This window comes from Schistocerca americana, chromosome 2, assembly GCF_021461395.2.
Source record: "Schistocerca americana isolate TAMUIC-IGC-003095 chromosome 2, iqSchAmer2.1, whole genome shotgun sequence".
In the NCBI taxonomy this organism is placed as follows: Eukaryota; Metazoa; Arthropoda; class Insecta; order Orthoptera; family Acrididae; genus Schistocerca; species Schistocerca americana.
Window position 1 is genome coordinate 779,185,636 of NC_060120.1, and position 22,021 is coordinate 779,207,656.

General features: G+C 42.3%; 1 protein-coding gene across 1 annotated transcript in view; it reads right to left on the reverse strand.

The window, feature by feature from the left end:
• Positions 1-22,021, reverse strand: part of LOC124595860 (suppressor of lurcher protein 1-like) — a 660,754-nt gene that overhangs the window by 96,851 nt on the left and 541,882 nt on the right. Inside the window, exon 8 of the mRNA XM_047134767.1 lies at positions 14,766-14,980. Within this exon, the coding sequence (XP_046990723.1) occupies positions 14,766-14,980 (215 nt within the window). The remainder of the gene's footprint in view (positions 1-14,765; positions 14,981-22,021) is intronic.

Here is a 22,021-nt window from a genome sequence, read left to right on the forward strand (position 1 = left end):
CTACCTGAGAGGAAGCCACGCTGTCCCAGTGTTTTGGAGAGGCAAAGCAGTCTTCACTCTTGAGGTCATGCTGTGGGAAGCCATTTGGTATGACTTTAGGTCACGGCTATTAGTGACAACTATATGTCACGGACAACTTGCACACTTGTAAACCGGTAGAGGTGGCGCAGTGGTTAGCACACTGGACTCGCATTCAGGAGGACGACGGTTCAATCCAGCGTCCGGCCATCCAGATTTAGGTTTTCCATGATTTCCCTAAATCGCTCCAGGCAAATGCCGGGATGGTTCCTTTGAAAGGGCACAGCCGAAATCCTTCCCCGTCCTTCCCTAATCCGATGAGACTGATGACCTCGTAGTTTGGTCTCTTCCCCCAAAACCACCCAGCCCCACACTTTTATTGTGGCATAATAAGTGAAAGTCAGATTCGCACCTTACATGAGAGCTTTATACATCGCAATGGGAAGGTGAATGTGACACCTAACTTAATTTGGCGGTAATGAGCAAATTTGCCTATCAGTATGAAATGCAAAAAGGGATGACACTCAATCGGTGGTAATTAACACTCCGTTCCTATAATGCATGTTTGAGTGGAATGTGAAACAAGCAGCGAGAGGTGTTTTAGTCTGGAATTCAGAGGGACAAGGGCAAGGCCGTGCTACAGGGGGTACCACGGAAACAAGTGAAAGAGGTGTCCCAGGCGGAAAGTCAACTACCGACCAGGTGACTCAGATGGGGAGAGCGAGTATAATGGACCATTTGAGGGAGGACAGAAAAAAAAATCTTTTAGAAAACTGCGTTTCGGAATTCCAAATGGATACGAAACAAGACCAGTGGCGCATTTTCGATCACGTGTCCAGTGAGTGGTACACACGTGAGAGAGTCAATGTATGCATTTAGGCGCCGGCCGAAGTGGCCGTGCGTTTCTAGGCGCTACAGTCTGGAACCGCGCGACCGCTACGGTCGTAGGTTCGAATCCTGCCTCGGGCATGGATGTGTGTGATGTCCTTAGGTTAGTTAGGTTTAAGTAGTTCTAAGTTCTAGGCGACTGATGACCTCAGAAGTTAAGTCTCATAGTGCTCAGAGCCATTTGAACCAATTTTTTTTTCTGCATTTAGGCGTCTGGAACGGGTACAAAACGTCCGATTGACGGAAACGCGGTGGTGAGGAGAAAAGAGCCAAAGTTTCGACGCAATTTACTAGTAGGGACCTTGCGATTGGTAGAGAGAGAGAGTTTCCACGATATAAGAGGAACGCTCCTATTGGTTGAAAAAAACCGTGACGTGACGAACGAAAGAACCTAGGTGGGGAGACAGTTCGGCTATGAGTAAGACATAAATCATAGAGGACTCTTTTCTGAACTGGCGTCAAGTGCAGAACGGAGCGCATAATGCTCTGACGATGCAGAGGAATAATTTGTGTGAACACTGCGTTCACAGCGGCTGATATCCAACTAGAAATTAGCTGCAGCATCGTTTGGCTCCAACTGTGGAGAAACGAACCAACCTATTAGTGAACTGTTCTTGCGAGAACTGAGAGAGCATTATAATATGCACGCTGCTCCAACCATGCGGGTGTATATCGCCACATTCTAAGACTAGGGATGAGTACACGTTCCCTCGCTTAACGAGAAATGGCTCTGAACACTATGGGACTTAACAGCTGAGGTCATCAGTCCCCTAGAACTTAGAACTACTTAAACCTAACTAACCTACGGACATCACACACATCCATGCCCGAGGCAGGGTTCGAACCTGCGACCGTAGCGGTCGCGCGGTTCCAGACTGTAGCGCCTAGAAACGCACGGCCACTTCGGCCGGCGCTTAACGAGAAATATAGGGAAAGTTTCTGCTGGAAAATTCAGCAAAGGTGTAATTAGTTTCATAGGAATTTCAGCGGAAGATGGCGGCCTAGCAGACGACTTCTCATCGGAGCTTAAGGTAAATACCACGTGCACAGGTGTAAACTTGTTGGTTCACCAGCTTTTGTCCACTGTAAACTTGAGCGACCTTAGGTAATCTTTTGCTCAATTTCTCACGTAACTAACCATCCAACATAGGCTTGATTGTCATCATAAAAATAGTACCAAACTTTGAACCGGAGTCGGACGATTTTCGTAGTGCTGACCAACATCATAACGCAAGTGTACGAACAATTTTGTAAAGAAACTACTAGATAAAGTTTAATATTGTCGTTTTTAGGACTATTTAACCTTCTGAGAGTTAATATTTAATATTGTTGTATTTAGAATTATTTCACTTTTTGATGTTGATGAGATGCGTTATTCTAACAACTTTTTTATGTTGTCACATTGAAAACAGTGTAAAAGCGCTTATTTTTGTGTTAATATTGCGACATTAAACATGTAATTTCAACTTACACAGTTGTATTCAATACTAGAATAGGCAAACCATAAATATTGCACCTTACACACTTACGTGATTTCTTTCATACAACAGTATCATGGCCGCGCGGGATTAGCCGAGCGGTCGGAGGCGCTGCAGTCATGGACTGTGCTGCTGATCCCGGCGGAGTTTCGAGTCCTCCCTCGGGCATGGGTGTGTGTCTTTGTCCTTAGGATAATTTAGGTTAAGTAGTGTGTAAGCTTAGGGTTCAAATGGCTCTGAGCACTATGGGACATAACTTCTGACGTCATCAGTCCCCTAGAACTTAGAACTACTTAACCTAACTAATCTAAGGACATCACACACATCCATGCCCGAGGCAGGATTCGAACCTGCGACCGTTGCGGTCTCGCGGTTCCAGACTGTAGCGCCTAGAACCGCTCGGCCACCTCGGCCGGCGTAAGCTTAGGGACTGATGACCTTAGGAGTTAAGTCCCATAAGATTTCACACACATTTGAACAATTTTTGAACAGTATCATGGTGCTACTTTTTAACAGGATAATGCTCTTTCGCACATGGCATCTGTCTCTATGAATTGTCTGTTTCATGTTGAGCCACTCCTATGGCCAGTAAGATTCCCAGATCTTGCCCCAATAGATGGTACATGGTACCAGCTCGGACATCGGTTCAGTCTCAGCGCCAGTATCCAAGATTTAATGGACCAGTTGCAACAGTTGTGCGCCAGCATGCCTCAGGAGAGGAGACTACGGCTTTGTGACACCTTTCCCAAACGAATCAGAGCATGCATTCTGGCCAGAGGGTGCAATGTCATACTGATTAATTCGGCTCGCACTACAATGATGTTTGTAAATCTGACACGATTTTATAATCACAAAAATGAAACCATATGCCGTCTCAACCCATGAAGATACATTTCTGTTGCTCTTCCTCTTCACGGCGGTGAAAATTTTTTATCACGCGGCGTACATTTTGCGATGTACGGCGTAACAGTTACCGATGTGGGCTTATGTTATTAACGTTCAGAAAAGCGAACATGAACATGCACATTGGATACGCATAGCGAATAAATTTTATTATAGAAATAGTCAACAGCCACTCAGTTGCAAAATGGAAGGTTTATTAAAACCCTTTTACTATTTTTTCAACGTTTATAAAAATATCTTGGAAAAAAGTTTTACTGCTGCGCCAGTCGCGTTGTCCACATAAATGTACCGCTAAATATGTCACATCAACTTTATTCCAATACACATACAAAAAACTACATCTGCATACACTTCAAGTCAATAAACTAAGAACAAAACAATTTTTTCTTTCCGTTTCACTGCCCCAGAAACAAATTAAAAACAGTTCCAATCAACCGGTTGCGGCCAAGGTTTGAGGTGGTTCTTCTTTTCTATAGGCAAATACAGAAAATAAAAAAAAATTCCTACAGGAATATTCTCTGTGCCCCACAAAAAGCTCACTGAGTTTCGGATGAAACTAGTTGACAATGACCGGCACTTAACATAATTAATATTACCCACATAGTGCGAGTTAAACATTGGCCTACGGCTACTATCATCAACAACCAGTCACTACAACAAGCTACTGTCAAGTAACTGGTACTTTCCCTGTTCAAATGACGAACCAAATCAGTCACGCTCATAGCGTAATAAAACGAGGTGAGCTTCTTTATAACAATGACTCTTTCTGTATAGAATTAACATATGAAAATGGATATCGCCTTTAGAGAACACATTTACACACCCAGCATGCTATCAAACAACGAGCAAAACAAGTTGCTCTATAACCTCGACCCTTCCATGCATATATAACTTTCTAACCAATCCACCCAGTGCACCGCTTGTTGTACACTGCAATGGATGCAGCCGTCGCCTACTCAAGCTCGTCTTCCTCTTGAAATGTAGAAGCTCCTTTGTCTGCCTTCACTGAACTCGTCGTTCTCTGGCCTCGGACAAAGACACCACCTGCTCGATCGTGTTGTTTACGTCTACGCATCGGCCGCCTTCCGCCCTGCGCGTTAGCGATGTCCCATTCACAGCTCCTCTGCGAGCCAGCTTGGAGAAGGCTTCTCATTCTTGGCCATGCAGCAAAAGACTCCCATTCCGTTCGTCACTGCTCCATCTCGGCCACAGTGGTGCTGGCGGTATGACGCCAGTGAGACGCGCCATCAATTATGACTCTCTGCCCGTGGGCAAAACGAATGTGCTGATTGACAGGAGTACAGAAGGAGGAACATATGATTACATACACCGACGGAAAAAATTGCATCACCAGAAATGTAGAGTATTTACACCCCGGGAATACACTTGTCTAAGTAACGTATTTAAGTAATTAATATAGCAAAATGTTCAAATGTGTGTGACATCTTATGGGACATAACTGCTAAGGTCATCTGTCCCTAAGCGTATACACTACTTAACCTAAATTATCCTAAGGACAAAGACACACACCCATGCCCGAGGGAGCACTCGAACCTCCGCCGGGACCAGCTGCACAGTCCATGACTGTAGCGCCTCAGACCGCTCGGCTAATCCGGCGTGGCATTAATATTGCAAGATCACAGGTTAATGTAAGAGCGACGTAAGCCATTGCAAATGTGAAATGCTGGTACAATAGTAACCACCTGAATGTTGAATGAAAGCATGCAAACTGCATGCGTTATGTTGTACAGGTACCGGATGAGAGTTTGTGGAAAGAAATTTCATGCCTGTTGTACTTGGTCAAACACTACAGGGATGGGTAAGGCTGTTTGTGGATGACGTTGGAGTTGTCGTCTGATGACGTCACGTATGTGCTCGAATGGAGACAGATTTGGTGATCGAACAGGTCAAGACAACCTGTCGTCACTCGTTAGACTATTTTTGGGTGCATCTACTGTATGTAGGTGAGCGTTATCCTGTTGGACAGCACCCGCCTGAATTCTGTTCATGAATGACAGGATAACAGGTCGAATTACCAAACTGACGTACAAATTTTCAGTCAGGGGCATCAGAAAAAACAACAGACCTCCACCCTGCCCTTCAATGAGCTCCGCTTGACACCACTGAATCGCAAATGGCGATGGTCTGAGGTCAGTGGAATGCACGCTACAGGAGCTATCCTTGAAGTAACCTATTTGTAACAGTTCGTTGTGTCACTGTGGTGCCAGCTGGTGCTCACATTGCTGCTGCAGATGCAATACGACACGCCAGAGTCATTCTCTGAACGCAGTGGTCTTCCTTGTCGATACTGCCATGTGGCTGTCCGATCCCAGTCTTCTTTTCACTGTACATTCACGTGACTATCGCTGCCAGCAGTCATGTACAGTGGCTACATTTCTGCCACGCCTTTGTGCAATATCACAGAAGGAACACCCTGCTTCTCGTAGCCCTATTACACTATCTCATTCAAACCCATACAGGTGTTGTTAATGACGTCTTTGTTGCCTTAAACGTATTACTGACTAATATCAACTCACCACATCGAATCTCAAAGGTGACTAACTCTCACGACCGTTACAGTGTATATTTAAAGAAAATCTGATTTGATGCTAACGCCACTCTTATGCAACTGGTGTGAAGTTTGAATAGATGTAATCTTTCAGATGCAGAACAACGTCTGCCAACATTCTTTTATGTCGCACAATGCCTTGTTGGTTTTGCGACTTTCTCTTCCGCCAGTGTATTTATGTGATTTGGTGGTGTGTCAGTTCATGACTAAATGTTACCTGTGTGTGAGTGATCTACAGAACACGCTGCCCAAGGCGTCAGTTGAACACCCTCTGTATCAAGATACGTCAGTACAGCATGGGCAGTATCCGATCTTATGTTATCTTGTTGAAAGAAACGGAGATATAGAAGATAGAGTATTCTGAGTGGACTTAGGACTTCCGAAACGGCTGCTGTCGAAATTAATAGGTGGGCAAATCAGAGGTGATTATACGTTGTATCTAGCAACATCCATTATCTGCAGAACTCCAACAAGCAGAAACACGTACTTGTCTGTTAGCAAATTTAGAACAAGCTGTACTGGTCATGGGTCAAACAGTAATCTTGTATATTGTCAATTGTGGACCATCTTGTGTATGTGCACTTAATATTATTTACGAATAGTTAGACTCGTACTTCAAAAGCACAAGAAAGTTTCCTCTGATGGGTTCACTAATAAAGTGACTGTAACCATCGAATAAATGAAGGACTTGGTGGAGTACATTGTACGAAATTTACTCTACACAGAACGATTCCTCTGGCAGCACAATGGAAACAAGTAAGTCGCCAGGTCCGGATGGGTCCCGATTAGATTTTACAAACACAACTCTACTGCATTGACCTATTACCTAGCCTGTGTTTATCACGAATCTCTTGCCCAGCGCCAAGTGCCAAGCGATTAGAAGAAAGCGCAAGTGACTGCTGCATATAAGAAGGGCAAAAAACGGACCCGCGAAATTATAGACCAAAATCCCTAATATCACTTTGTTCTAAAGTCCTTGATACATTCTCAATTCAAATGTAATAAATTTTCTTGAGACGGAGAAGCTGATGTCCACGAATCAGCATGATTTTAGAAAGCATCGCTCGTGTGGAACTCATCTTCCATTTTTCTCACAGTATATACAGCGGACTATGTATGGAGGGCAACAGGCACGTCCCATATTTCTAGATTTCCGGAAATCAATTGACACGGTGCCTTATTGCAAGCTCTTAACGGAGGCACGTGCATATGAAAGAAGTTCCCAAAAATAGTTCAAATGATTCTGAGCACTATGGGACCTAACATTTGAGGTCATCAGTCCCATAGAACTTAGAACTACTTAAACCTAACTAACCTAAGGGCATCACACACACCCGTGCCCGAGGCAGGAATCGAACCTGCGACCGTAGCGGTCGCGCGGTTCCAGACTGAAGCGTCTAGAACCGCTCTGCCACAGAAGGTCCTAGATATGTGAGTGGCTCGAAGACTTGTTAACTACTAGAACCCATATGTTGTCCTCGATGGCGAGCGTTCGTCAGAGCTAAGAGTACCCCAAGGATCCCGACGGAAGTGTGAGACGACCGCCATTATTTTTTGCACACATAAATAACTGAAAGGGTGGGCAGCAACCCGCGGTTGTTTGCTTATAGTGCTGTGCTGTATGGTACGGTGTCGAAGCTGAGTGACTATAGGAGGACGCAAGATGCCTTAGACAAAACTTCTAGTTAGTGTGATGAACGGCAGTTAGCTCTAAATGCAGAAAAACGCATGTTAATGGGGGTAAGAAGGAAAACAAAATTATAATGTTCGGACACGGTGTCCTGCTTGACCGAGTCACATTGTTTTAGTACCTTCGCGTAACGCTGCGAAGCTATATGAAATGGAACAAGCTTGTGAGTATTGTGGTAGGGAAGGAGTATGGTCGACTTCGGTTCATTGGGAGAATTTTGGGAAAGTGTGGCTCATCTGTAAAGGAGACAGCATATGGGACGCTACTGCGGCGTATTCTTGAGTACGGCTCGAGTGGTTGGAATCTGTACCAGGTTTGATTAAAGGAATACATCAAAGCAATTCAGAGGCGGGCTGCTTGATTTGTTACCAGTTGGTTTGAACAAGATGTAAATGTTACGGAGATGCTTCGGGAACGCAAATGGGAATCCCTGGAGGGAAGGCCAACGTATTTTCGAGGAACGCCATTGGGAACATTTAGAGATCCGACATCTGAACGACTGCAGAACGATTCTACTACCGCCCACGTACGTAAGGACCACGAAGATAAAGAGAAATTAGGGCTCATGCGGAGGCATATAGACAGCCGTTTTCCCCTCAATCTATTTGCGAGTGGAACAGGAAAGGAAATTAGGAGTATGGTACATGGTACCCGCTGCCACAAACCTTACGGTGTCTTGCGGAATATGTATGTTAATGTTGATATCAATGTATACTTCTTTTCGTCGAACATCACAGTAGACAGTACTGTTGTATGGCCAAGCAGCTTTCTCGAATCTGGTACTCCAAGGAACCGTCTATGGGATATCACTAACGACCAGTGCAGAGCACGACCTCTGTGTGAACACAAACAATCTGGCAGAGCGGCTGGTATCTCTTCCTAGGCCAGAGGATGGTGATTCCTACTTGTTTTAGTAGCCGACGACTGCGTCTTACTGGTTCAGTGATCCAACATAGAGTACAGTGGATAATGGAAGCGGTGCATTGAGAGTACTCCTTAAAGAAGCATACTACGCAGGGAATGTCAGTGGTTATAGTGCAACGCCGTAGCACTATGGGTGTGCGAATATCTTTCATAAATGCGAGAGTCATTTTCATTTGATAATTACATGCTGAGACCGTGACTGATTTGTGTGTTTTATTATAAAATAGGTCACCTTGTTTTATTATGCAGTGAGCGTAACCGATTTGGTTCATGCCATTTGTACAAAGAAAATACCTTGGTATTTTACTCTATGAGACTGAATTATTTTCTTGTTGTATACTAGATTGTATTGTGGTAAATATTTAGGGAGACCTGTAGTTACTTGACAGGAGCTTGTGGTAGTGACTAGTCGCTAACGTGAGCAGGAATAGAGCAATGTTTGATAAAATTACATTTATTAAAATTATATTTTATTAAAGAATGACACGGGCAAAGACTCCGAGGACACAGAATAATGTTTAGCTGTGTGCTGCGTAGGTGATCTTACTTAAATCTAAGATCTGTCTCAGTCGCCAATGTTTAATTGCAGACGCTACACTTATTTTCTTTGCCTGTCTCCGGCACAAATTTTATCTATTATTGTCGTTGCCTCATTGCAGATATTGTGGCAACCTCGATTTAATTCTGTTTCACTGAACTTTTCTTCAGCGTGCTGAAGACATTTTGATTATTATACTCTAGTTCGTTCCGTTCTTCAAGAATTATTTTGGATTGAAAATTAAGTTCTGTTTTATTTTTATTGTTGTGTTCTTAAGAAGATTTTGTGAGTAATAATTTAGTTATGAAACTGAGCCCACGCTTGCACAGCCCGCAGTCCAAACCCGACGCCATCCTACTCCTACGCTACACTCTATAAGCACAAGAAGTCAGATTTCGGTTCACAATTTGTTAAATGCCTCCTGTGGGCGGTTCCATGCATTACGATCTCCTAATACGGGTACATGCGTTTACGTTACTTTAGCATGATTTTTGTTGGATGTCTCAAACTTTCATAACGCCGCTTTCGTGAAAGAAAATTTTTTCGTGAAATGCACTGCACAAACTCTTTCATTAACCTGTCACACACATGTGTTGATACACCTTATCTGGAATTTCGAGAAATGATAATTTTGTTTTGACATATGAACTTGGTTAAATGCGTCAAATCAAAGAGAATCTCTCATACTAACACAAACACGAATTGAAACCTCAAAAGACTACAATATGTAAGAGGTTCCCTTCATTTTAGTGAAATTAGTCAAAATATCTGTTTATTGTAGAGTACTGTAGTTTCTGTGAGGTAGCTTTGGATTACACTTAGATAAAGACATCTATTGTCAAGAAAACAAGAAGACATTTTCCGTTCGATAGCAACACTGTAACCGAACTGACCGAAAATTTCAATTAGTTAAGCGATCATCGTTTAAGATTTACGGGATTTGCAAGAATTCATAAGCAATGTGTTCAAAGAATAATTTCATTTTGATTTCGGAAACATCCTGTAATAATCATTTACAAACAACATTAACGATGTAGGAGGGCCCTCTGCCTCTATGCAGTGGAAAATGGATATTTAAATATTAATATACACACAGCTGAAGTGAATCATATCTTAACTTGATGGAGTGGTAGCATGTAACACCCGCCGTAAAAGAGAGGCTCTGGAAACTCAACGGCGCCGGCCGAAGTGGCCGTGCGGTTAAAGGCGCTGCAGTCTGGAACCGCAAGACCGCTACGGTCGCAGGTTCGAATCCTGCCTCGGGCATGGATGTTTGTGATGTCCTTCGGTTAGTTAGGTTTAATTAGTTCTAAGTTCTAGGGGACCAATGACCTCAGAAGTTGAGTCCCATAGTGCTCAGAGCCATTTGAACCAAACTCAACGGCAAATAGGTGGAGAAACGACAGTTGTAGTATATGCAGAACCAGTACTCGTGTATGCCTATATTCTAAACCTGGGCCACTTGGAGGACGTTTTCACGACTCGGCGGCGTGGTATAATAGAAGGGGGCAGTATGGGAACACTGAAGCGAAAAAGCGCTCGGTAGGTGGGGGTCTCCGAAAACACTCAGCATTACCATTCCAGATGACGCCTGGGTCTTCGCCTTTTTTCAGCATTGACGAATCCTAATGTTTCCACAGTACTGCAACAGTTCGTACTGATCTGGTATAAATGTCATGTCCGTCAACAGTGCACCATAATATGACGCAGTGGTTAGATGGTGCAGGAGCTTCCAACATGGGTAAACATCTGTGGCTGACGACTTTCTGTGTCACAATGGTTAACCCAGCACTCTTCTGTGGTGATTGGTTCTGAAACAGAGGTAACATTTCCGCTGCACCTCGGTTCTTTCTGCATCCTAAATGGATGAGAGCAGTCGCGGAACCTATCGATCGGGGTAACTTTGTCATGTTCCAACTGACGTGAAAGTGTGACAACTGATTCATGAGTTATTTCCATTTTCTCTTCCTTCACAACGATTGTAGTGGGTCGGTCTCCGAAGACCAGACTCTCCATTTCTTTTTTCGATTCTCACGTCTTCAGAGATAGTCGGCTACCTCGGACTTCGTCAGCCACAGTTGTTTACCCATGTTGGAAGCTCCTGCACCATCTAACCACTGCGTCAAATGATGGTGCACTGTTGACGGACATGACATTTATACCAGATCAGTACGAACTGTTGCAGTGCTGTTCGCCTTGAAATTCAGAAAATGGATTATTGCAGGATATTCCACTTTCTAGAAAGGGCTACCCTAATGGTGTTGCCTCATCTATTACGGCACTATACTCGCGGTAGTTCAGGGTTGGAGACATATACACAATAACAAGCAAAAAGTAATTACTAGCGTGCAGCCACGTTAACCTAATACCGTGTACCTTTCACTCATCTTCAGAGCAAGCCTACAGGCTGAAGCTACAGCACTCGCTCCGTCCTTTTCAACCCTCGGAAGTTGGTAGCTTCAGCCTCAAGGCTCACTCTGAAGATGGCCGAGAGGTACGTGGTCGAAATATTAGGAGGACAGTTTTATGTGGCTCCAAGCACGAAACTTAATGGGATAGTCATTCCGCCACAAAAACATGACGAAGCACAAAATAAAAATGTTGTTACGCAGCTTTATGTTTTGCAAGGTGATACTTAAAATTTTTTCAACCCTTTGTATACATTTTTAAGACTAAAATGTGACACAATTTGTCGTGTTGAACTATTCAGACAGACGTATCTCCTAGGCTCTACATCTGGAAGGACTCTGATAGGCAGTGACTGACGTTACTGAAAACTGTACTCTCCCAGTCTCTGTGACAATGGCTCGCGGATATTATGTTAGTGTGAAAATTATGGGACGGAGAAACTTTCGCATGGTGCGTCACTGCCAAGTAACATTGCTCGATGAAACTTGGACCATACGTAGAAAGAACTTCTACAGTACAGTATAGAAAGTAACTGAAAGAAATACGTAGTCAGACGAACAGAAATAATTTATTCAAAGATAATAATTACACTGCAGTCACTGACTTATGGCTCTCCCCTAGATATTCCACAATGTGAGACATGGTTCTTAACAGGAGTGTAATTATCACGGGCAGCGTTGCATTTTGTGTAACGGGCTCCTATGTTGCTCATAACATTAATCCACTACTGTGGTTGACAATCACTGGGTCGTTGTGGATGCATAATGTTGGACGTACCCTCGTATGGCGAGCGGTGAGAGCACCTAATGCACCGAGGAATTTTGTAGAACATAATCGTTTTGGTGTTCCACGTGATAAGGTGTGCGAAGGCATAATGTTGCGTGGGCATACTGACGTTCAAATCTTTGAACAAGGTACAGAACCGTCATGGTTATAATGACATAGGACTTTTTATCCATGTGCATCTTTTCCATTCGGCCATGCATGGCAATGCGCGACCCCATCGAACACCGTAGGCGAACGAGCTATTCCAACAGGAGGGTATCTGGCGAATCGACTGGCCTGCTCGTTCCCCGGACTTATGACCTGTCGAGTATGTGTGAGATGCATTAGGCTGACATACTGTAGCACGTTTACATTGACCAATGATCATGTAGCAGTTGTCAACAGCTCCTTACTAACTTTGTAATGGAATGGGCAAGCTGTGGCGCCCTGAAAATATTCTGAGTTCGGAGTTTGCGTGGCCGCTTGGGCCGTTTGGCAAGCCAGATCTCATCAGCAACCGTGTGGTGCCAAACATTAGTCGGAGCAAGAGGGGTAGCCCCAGCGCGTCGTCCAGGCTGACCACATGGCTGGGAATTCCATGTTGACGCTGTGTTGAGGACTGTGCTTTGTGTCGATGAAGGAGATTTGTATGCTTGGAGTGACAAAGATGGTGGATTTTGTGAAACCATAAAGGCAGACATTTCACAGTTCACGTAGAAATTAATAGTAGCCAGAGGAATCATGATACCTTAAAAAGAAACATGTACATAACCATTATTTGCACGATGATTCTCATGGTGTAATCAGATTTTCAATATCTTTATTAGTTTAAAGTTTAGTATCTGACTGTAAATTATACAAGTAACACCCAACAACGAATTTCCAAAATGTAAACGGTTCATCCGATTTTGTCGATCGACATGTATTTAGAAAGCTGTTAGAGTAAACCTAAATTGATATGAATTACAGGCATGTACCTTGAATAGTACACAATTTATTGGAGGTCAAAATTGCTGATTACTATTGATCGCATCAGCCCATAAGTTCCCCAAAGTTACTTGAGAAACGGTAGCAGCATGCTTATAAATGTGTTTATACGTCTTTGTCTTTTTTTATACCAGATACATACTATTCATGAAAAAATTGGTCAAATATTTACTGTCTTTTGAAAGCACAGAGACATTAGGCTACCGGCCTGCTTTTGTTTCTGTTCCTTTGATATATGTTTATTTGATTTGTTTATGTATTTAATAATGTGTGTTAGAGCTTGTTTATGGTGCAGCGATAGGAATATTTATGCGATTTCAAATTATTTAAATGTAAATCCAATATTTAGTATGCGTTTCAATATATTTGTGAGTGTGTGTTGGCTCGGAGACGTGGTGGAATCGCTCTAGCCAATCACAGCGTTCGTTACTATGGTAAGATACTACCGAAGTCAATGGAGAGACTGTAGGAAAGTGGGGGAAGAGCATCGGGTCACACAGAACACGGGGGGGGGGGGGGGGGGAGGGGTCGGCTTGTTGGACGGGAAGGTGTGACGGACGGTCGCAGGAAATATTTGGAGGGTGTTGAGCAGTTTGCGCGTGGTCGCGGTAGATAGAAATATTTCGTAGTTCCGACTCGTGCACTTGTGAGAATTCTGTGGCTTCTGCAGTGAAGACGTAATATTCGTTCAGAAGCGAATATTTCGCGAGCTATGTTGTTGCTCATAACTAATTACGTGCAGTAGGAATCTATTGTTTCCCTGTCATTCAACTTATATCTTATTTAATTGCTGGACCAACGACACCAATAAGTGTTTTGCAGATACAAATGGCATTCTTATAGGTTCGTCTGCTATCGTACTCATCATTTAAATTAGTTAAAATAGTACCTGCAGATTTTATTTAATTGCAATCTTTAATTTATAAATTGCTATATTACATTCAAAATTCGCAATTGCTAAGTGATAGGAACCTTCGACCATTCTGTTCATGTGTATATTCATATTGTATACTGTAGACTCAGTAGTATTTGGCTCGTAATGCGGCAACTACGTATCCCAGCCCCTAGACAACGAAACCAGTCAAAACTTTTAATATTTCAACTCTGAGTCTGAGGGTACGTAGTTGAGGCCACCGCATTTCTTTTTATTTGAAAACCCGCAATCTTGTAGTTAGCAAGGCAGCATGTTGCAGCGGAATGTATCCTAGTCCGTCCTTGGTGATCACACACGCTATTAAGAACCAAGCTCAGCCGTTTTTATTTTCTATGGAACCATTACGAATCGCAGTGACTTCAGTGTAATCATTGTCTTTGAATAAAAGAGTCATTCTGTTCGTCTCATTGCGTCTTTATTTCAGTACCTTCTGTACTACACTTTAGTACTTCTACACATGTGTGGCTCACGTTTCATCCAGCTATCTTACTTACCAGTGACACATCTTGCGAATGTTACTTACCCCCTCAATTTTCACATAAGCGCATATGTTACCTTTCGTTTCACGTTAATGTTCGGTTGGAGTCAGGGGGTCCAGCTTTGTCTGTTCACTTGTGCATTCCCGGGGCGGTGTGACGAAGTGAGCTGAGGTATGGACTCACCTGTGGCGTGGCTGGCGTCCCCCGGCCCCTGGAACTGGAAGGAGGCACGGAAGCCCTGTCCGGGCCAGCGCGAGCGCGCCGTCAGCTCCACGTAGAGGCTGGAGCCGGTGGACAGCACCTCAAGGTGCGACGCCTCGTCGCACAGCACTGCGACGGCCGCCGCCGACGGACTGGGGCCGTCGAAAACCGACACCATATCCGGGCTCTCCAGGCAGCTGCAACAGGTGCGCTGGTTCTCAGGTCCACAACGGTACACCCACGTAGGAATCTTTTTTTTTTGTTTTCACTGCCTTACGAAAGTTTATCAGAAGTTTACGAGCATATTATACTTACGGACGAACAAGTGAAGAACTATACAAGCAGTATGTAAACTTCGAAATATGCTAATCTCTATGTGATGTTCTATTCCTTTATTTAGCCACCTAAGGAGTCACGTTCAGCCGCCTCCTTCTTCCTCCACCCGTATCTCTAACTGAAATTTATTGGATCGTCGAATTATTAAATACGAATCTTATGCTTTTCTGGAGGTCTCAAAGACCCAGCATCTGTTCGTAGGGTCACTAACCTGTAAGCATGTCAACACCGTAAGATTGGCCACAATAAATAAAACCTGACAAACATCTCTTCGCGCGGGATTAGCCGAGCGGTCTGAGGGGCGGCAGTCATTGGCGGTGCGGCTGATCCAGGAGGAAGTTCGAGTCCTCCCTTGGGCATGGGTGTGTGTGTTTGTCCTTAGGATAATTTAGGTTAAGTAGTGTGGAAGCGTAGGGACCGATAACCTTAGCAGTTAAGTCCCATAGGACATCACACACATTTGAACATTTGAAACATCTCTTCTGTGTAGTAATATCTATTACACAGAAAGGTTATCGTGCATATTCAGAAAGAACCAACAACACAAAGTGCTTGGAAAACTTAGAAAGGATAAGACGAACTATTAAAAAGGACACACCGATACACATTGTAAGTGAAAGTGTTTAACAATCTGCAAACTCTGAAATGTAACGTTCGATATGGTAGCACCCTCACACAAAGTCCCGCCTGAAAGCTAGTATTCAACGTTCTTCTGTAGCACCAAATCTCAAATACTTCAATTCTATTGTTTTCCGGTTTTTCCATGATCCAGGTCTCACCACCATACAATGCTGAACTCCAAATGTACATTCTCAGTAATTTCTTCCTCAAATTAAGATCTCTGTTCGATACCAGCAGACTTCTCTTGTCCTGGAATACAGTTCTTGCCAGTGCTAATAAGCTTCCTACGTCCTCCATGCTGTGTCCGTCTTGTTTTCTTTTTCTTGTCTAAGTAGCAGAATTCTCTAACATAGTCTACTTCATGATCCCCAATTGTGATGTTAACTTTCTCGCTGTTCTCATTTCTGTTACTTCTCATTACTTTCGTCTTTCTCCGATTGACTTTCCATCAATAAACTGTACTCATTAGACTGTTTATTCTTTTCAACACATCGTGTATTCTTCTTCAATTTCACTGAGGATAAAAATGTCATCAGCGAATCTTGTCATTAATATCCTTTCATTTTGAATCTAGCTGTTGAACCTTTGTTTTATTTCCATCGTTACTTCTTCGACTAACGGATTTAACAGTAGGGGCGAAAGACTACAACAATGGGTTACACCACTTCTATTGCTCCACTGTTGTTGGTTCTTGTACAAATTGTATATTACCCGTCTTTCCATATAGCATAACCCTTTTATTTTTATAACTTCGACCACCTTACACCGATTGCCATAACGGAATCCTTTGTTCCAGGTCGATAAATTCTGTGAACGTTTCTCGATTTTCCCTTAATCTTGCTTCCATTATCAACCGCAACGACACAACTGCCTCTCTGGTGCCTTTACCTTGTCTAAAGTCAAACTGATCACCACCTAACACATTCTTAATTTTCATTTCCATGCTTGTGTATGTTATTCTTGTCAACGACGTGGATGCATGAGCTGTTACGCACCAACGTAAATAACCGTTTTGTTTGAACTTTCCCCAATGATTGTAGAAAATCCGATGGAATTTTATCTATCCTTGTCCTTACTGATTTTAGGACTGCGAAAGAAATTCTGATTGTAATACTGGATCCCCTGTCTCTTCACTGTCGATTGCTGCTTGTTCTCCTGTCACGTCATCAGATAAGTTCTCCCCATCATAGAGGCCTTGAAAGAACTCTCTCCGCCTATCCACTCTCTCCTCTGTATTTAACAGTCGAATTCCCATTCCACTCCAAATGTTACCACCCATGTTTGTGATTTCGCCGAAGATTGTTTCGACTTTTCTACATGCTGAGTCCGTCTTTCCGAAGATAATTTCGTTTTAGATTTCTTCACAACTGTCAAGGAGCCATTTTGCCTTAGCTACTCTGAACGCTCGATTTATTCCTTGCCTTTCTGTATTCCTGAATTTCCCTGAACATTTCTGTGCTTGCTCCGTTAGTCGATCATTTCAAATACTTCACCTGTTATCCATGATTTCTTCGCGTTTGCTTTCCTTGTACGGTACCTATGTTTTTCTTTTCAGTTTCTGTGATTCCCCTTTTTAGAGGGGAACTGCCTACTGAGCTATTCATTATCGTAGTATCCATAGCTCAGAGAACTTCAAGCCTGTCTCTTCATTCCTTAGTACTTCCGCATGCCGCTTCTTAGCTCACTAATTCTCCGTGACTGGTCTCTTAAACTTCCACCTACTCTTCACCATTACAAAACTGTGATTTGAGTCTACATCTGGTCCTGGGGTCCCGTTACTGAAAACCCTTAATAAACTACATCGAGTTCCCTTCGTCTCTTTGCCTCCCACTGCGACCACTATGTATTCCTACTTTCCGCTAGTAAAAGTAGAACTGATAACATCTTCCTTCGTAACGATTACACTCTATCCCTCTCCACGTACTCTGCACTTGCCATTCAGGTTAGTGGCCGACAGTCCCAAAGTAACTACGACTGCCTGTACTTCCTCCAATGCTTCCACCCCCAGACACACGTTTCGCCTTCTTACTCTTTTAATTTGTTGTCTCGGCAAAATCTGTTGCACGGAGCTCATGTTAGTCACTCGTCCCCGTGCCGCCTCCCATTACCGTCGTAGGGTAATATACGACAAGCCGTTGTCCGCAAACCACAGGTATCCCTTCAAAAAAGAAAAACATCGCTCTGCAGCTGTAAGCCCGATATCGTCTTCCGAGTTTCTGAGCAACTGCGTTCTATAACTACTCCAGGTATTGCAGAGGATTTTTACCAAACATTACCATGGACGGGTTTACATTGTTGCGTCCGGCAATCCCAAGGTCTTTGTACAGTACTTGATCTCATAGTTAAGTCTACCTTCCGGCCTCATAATGTCGCTGCACAATGCACACTTCTTTCACCAGGGAACATTAATCAGTGTGATGTTCCACTCGCTGTGACGCAAATGCGGCCGCAGTTTACAGCAGTCATAGTGGCTTTCATACCGTTAAATGTGCCAACATGACTATTTCACAGGGGCAGAGTCAAACCACCGCTGTGGTGAGGTAGCCTTACGGCGAAGGCAGGGCGCAGAAGTGTTGCAAAATCGAAAAAAAAAACTGAGAAACAGAGAAATACGGTTTAAGAACTAACCAGAATGCGCTAGTGAGTTCTCCTACGCTTCATGATATGTTTATGTTATGCTTACGAGAAGAAGTCTTCCCCTCAGCCAGCAACTGTAAACGCAGGTCTTGTGTCAGTGTAATTTCTGCAGAGCTATTTTTTCCGGGTGGCATCCTACACCAATGACTACTACCGAACCGATGTCCATCCGTAAAATTGTTTACGTAGGATCAGAGCTTTTGGTTCATATATTTGTCATTTACACATCTGGCTCATATTCTTTCGTCCGCGCATACATATCTAAAGCATATTGTACGAGTCTCTCCAACTTCGTTCAGTCATGCTAGATGTCAACTCCTCAAGTAAATTAAAATAATTTCCACCTCATATTTATACGTAGCCCTACGTTAACGAAGTCAAAAGGCTCCATCATGTTTGTAATCAGTCGTTGTAACTAGTCGGTTTCATGATCAATTACTCATTACATTTGGAACTATTTTGCTGTATGCAAATAGCTTGATTACTTCAGTGTCCCAGTCTACAAGTGGTAATCTCTCCGTTTATTAACATAATTCTGATCAGGCAATTGATGGAGGTATTCTGATGAGGAATGATGTGGGGCTGTTTTACGTCTGTCATAATCTCTCACCAGAGAGTGATTCAGGAATTTGCTTTCTAATATGAATATGTCTCTTTGTTTTCAGACCCCCATAGGATAATTGCAGACTTACACTATTGTTAGAATGCACTGAGCACCTCTTCACAGACAGACGCGTACTTCTACCTTTTAAGAAACCGTGAGCTACAAATAATCTTTGTAGCTGTTGTCGGTCTTGGATCAGGACGACTGCCGAATGGTTTTGGCGACGTGTGGGTCTATGTCATCAGGGCCATAGGAGGTGATATACGTCACTATGTAATTCAGTTCGATTCAGTTCAATCCAAATGTTGATGGTACATTCATCCTTTCTTATGTAATATCTTCATACTTCTCTATTAGTTCATTACTTTGTCCTAAAGGCTGAAGGACACAAACACGCGTGATTCGTTGACTTTCTGATACTCGCTGTCTTTATTCGGTTTGTATGTCTAGACTACATCTGTGGCGTCTTCACAAATTTATGCAGGACAGGCAAAGGCAAGTTTCTGCAATTTTTATCACTTACATAATTGACTAAATGAAAGGTTCATGCCGGCCGCTGTGGCCGAGCGGTTCTAAGCGCTTCAGTCTGGAGCCGCGCTGCTGCTACGGTCGCAGGTTCGAATCCTGCCTCCTTAGTTTAGTTAGGTTTAAATAGTTCTAAGTCTAGGGAACTGATGACCTCAGATGTTAGGTCCAATAGTGTTTAGAGCCATTTGAAACATTTTTTGGAAAGGTTCATGCATTAAAATTTACTTCACGTGAAACACAAAAAACTTATTATATTCCCAGTGTTTTCCAGTTCCCCATTCAATATTTTCTGTTGTCAAAATACTGCTATATCTAACTTTTATACATACAATTAGCACACAAATACACGAAGTGAATTGTTAGATGCCCTTAACAAAACTATTGACTCACATTTTTGTAGTTTAGTGTCTTACAACATTCACGTAGGAAGTGTTTGGCAAAATGATTAAAAAGTTATGAAATGAAAAGAAAATATCCACGTGGATCTTTTTATTCACATATCAATACGGTTACGTTGACGTTGGAAATTAAATACATGAAATAGAAGAAGAATTGAACAACTAAGATAATCTAATAGGATTAAGTAAAAATAACAACTCATTGTCTAGGAAAGAGATGCACAAGAGCCAACAGATGTCTAAATTCTGAAACTGAGGAAGAACTGAATATATTTCATATTCTCAATAAAATATAAGAAACTGGAATGAACATCTAGAACAATGGGGAGCAAACTCATTACCCGAAAGAGCCAAATATCAACAGTACAACGACTGAAATTTCTTTTGAAAGCCAAATCTCAACTTCAACTGCACAGGTAGACATATTGCTGTTGATTTAATTGGGATACCCCTAAGATGGCCTGTGCTGAAAACGTTCTCGATCTGACTGAGGTACGTTCGCTGAATTTTGTCCCTTCAGACTCTTCCATCCACGACGTTTCTTTCTTAATACAAGCACCAGGAATAAAAAAATAATGCATACACTTTGTTATCCACAGAAATGTGAGTTTTTTTACCTCTGTTAGATTCCCAGATAATGTGACGTAATTGTGAAGAATAATTACGTAGGTGATACTAATATTTATTTGTTTTATCTCCTTTCTTTGATCATTTCTGTAAGTCCAAACTTTCTCAACATATCTTTTTCAGTAGTCTACACTAAAAAGACATCTTCTCCACAGCGCTCCCTAAAATGAATAAACTTTAAGTACGTTGAGTAAATCTTTGTATCATATTAAATAACGATATAATTTACTTTTGTTTTCGGTATTTAATTTTAGCCACCATTCCAAGTTCTCATGAAAAGGACTACTTCTACACTTATTCTTGATAAGGTTCATGCTTGACAATGATTGTTCGAATAAAATTGTGGAAGTGTACAAGAAAAGAACAGCACACATTGGTTTCTTCAGCTGAGTGTACGACTCAGGAGTATTATTCCAGGCGTTAAAAATCAACATATTCTACTTCTCCAGGTCTTTCAAAGCAGACCAATTGTGCCGTAAACTAAGTTCACATTTGTTTTTATCCGTTACTTCTTTACCAACACAAAGATTTCCAAATTTGGAGGACTACAGTTCTTCGCTTCTTAAATCCAGCGATCCATTTCAAAGTTGCCCTTGTATTTATTAAAAGGCGGAATACTTAATTATGTTAAAGTAGCAATTACAGATTTATTTTGACATAGGCTGACGTCGCTTTGCTTTTTTTAATTTAATGAAATCTGTTGAGAAAAGCAGTCTGTCTTTCAAAATTTTCAGCAAAAAGACAGAATTTGTTTTCGACTAATATAACTTCTCATAACATGGGAAAAAAATTACTTCGTGTCCCCAGCGTTTTACGATTGAGATGGTTTGGATGAGACGTAACTTCAATCATGAAATAAAATTTTCGATCCACTGATTATTAGTTCTGAATAGTAAACACCCTTCTAAAGAAAATGTTTCCTTTCCATAGTAAATGTATCTTGGTATGCAGCAGAAGATATGAGTAGTCACTCTCACTTTAAAAAGGGCGATGATTAAAAGCTTTAGCTCCAATGGAGATCGAAAATCTTAATCACGATTTCCATAAATTCACAAATTTCATCTGCAAGTATCCGCGCACAAAGCGCTTCTTGATTAGTAATGCAATGGTAATTAAATTATTTTTTTCAAAATGGCAAAAGACTCTTTCTTTACGCCGGTCACACTTTGCGACTCGCCTGTTGAAACTGAGACAAATTTGTCTTGTGGAATATGATTTCATTGCTCTCAATTACAGCAATTAATACTTCCTCTCCGCCTTTGAGTGGCAATAATCCTAAGGTTCCTTCTTTATGCAGATGAAATAACTCGTACAAAAAGAGAAACGCTTGTTTCATTTGTGTCAGAAGACTCGTCAGCTGCTATCGATAAAGCTGGAAACAATTTAACATCTTCGAGTTGCTGGTTGGTTATTGTCGGAGATGACTTGTCTATTCCTTCTTCCACTGTCCTACGAAAAAAATGGTAACTCATAAATAATTTTTAGCA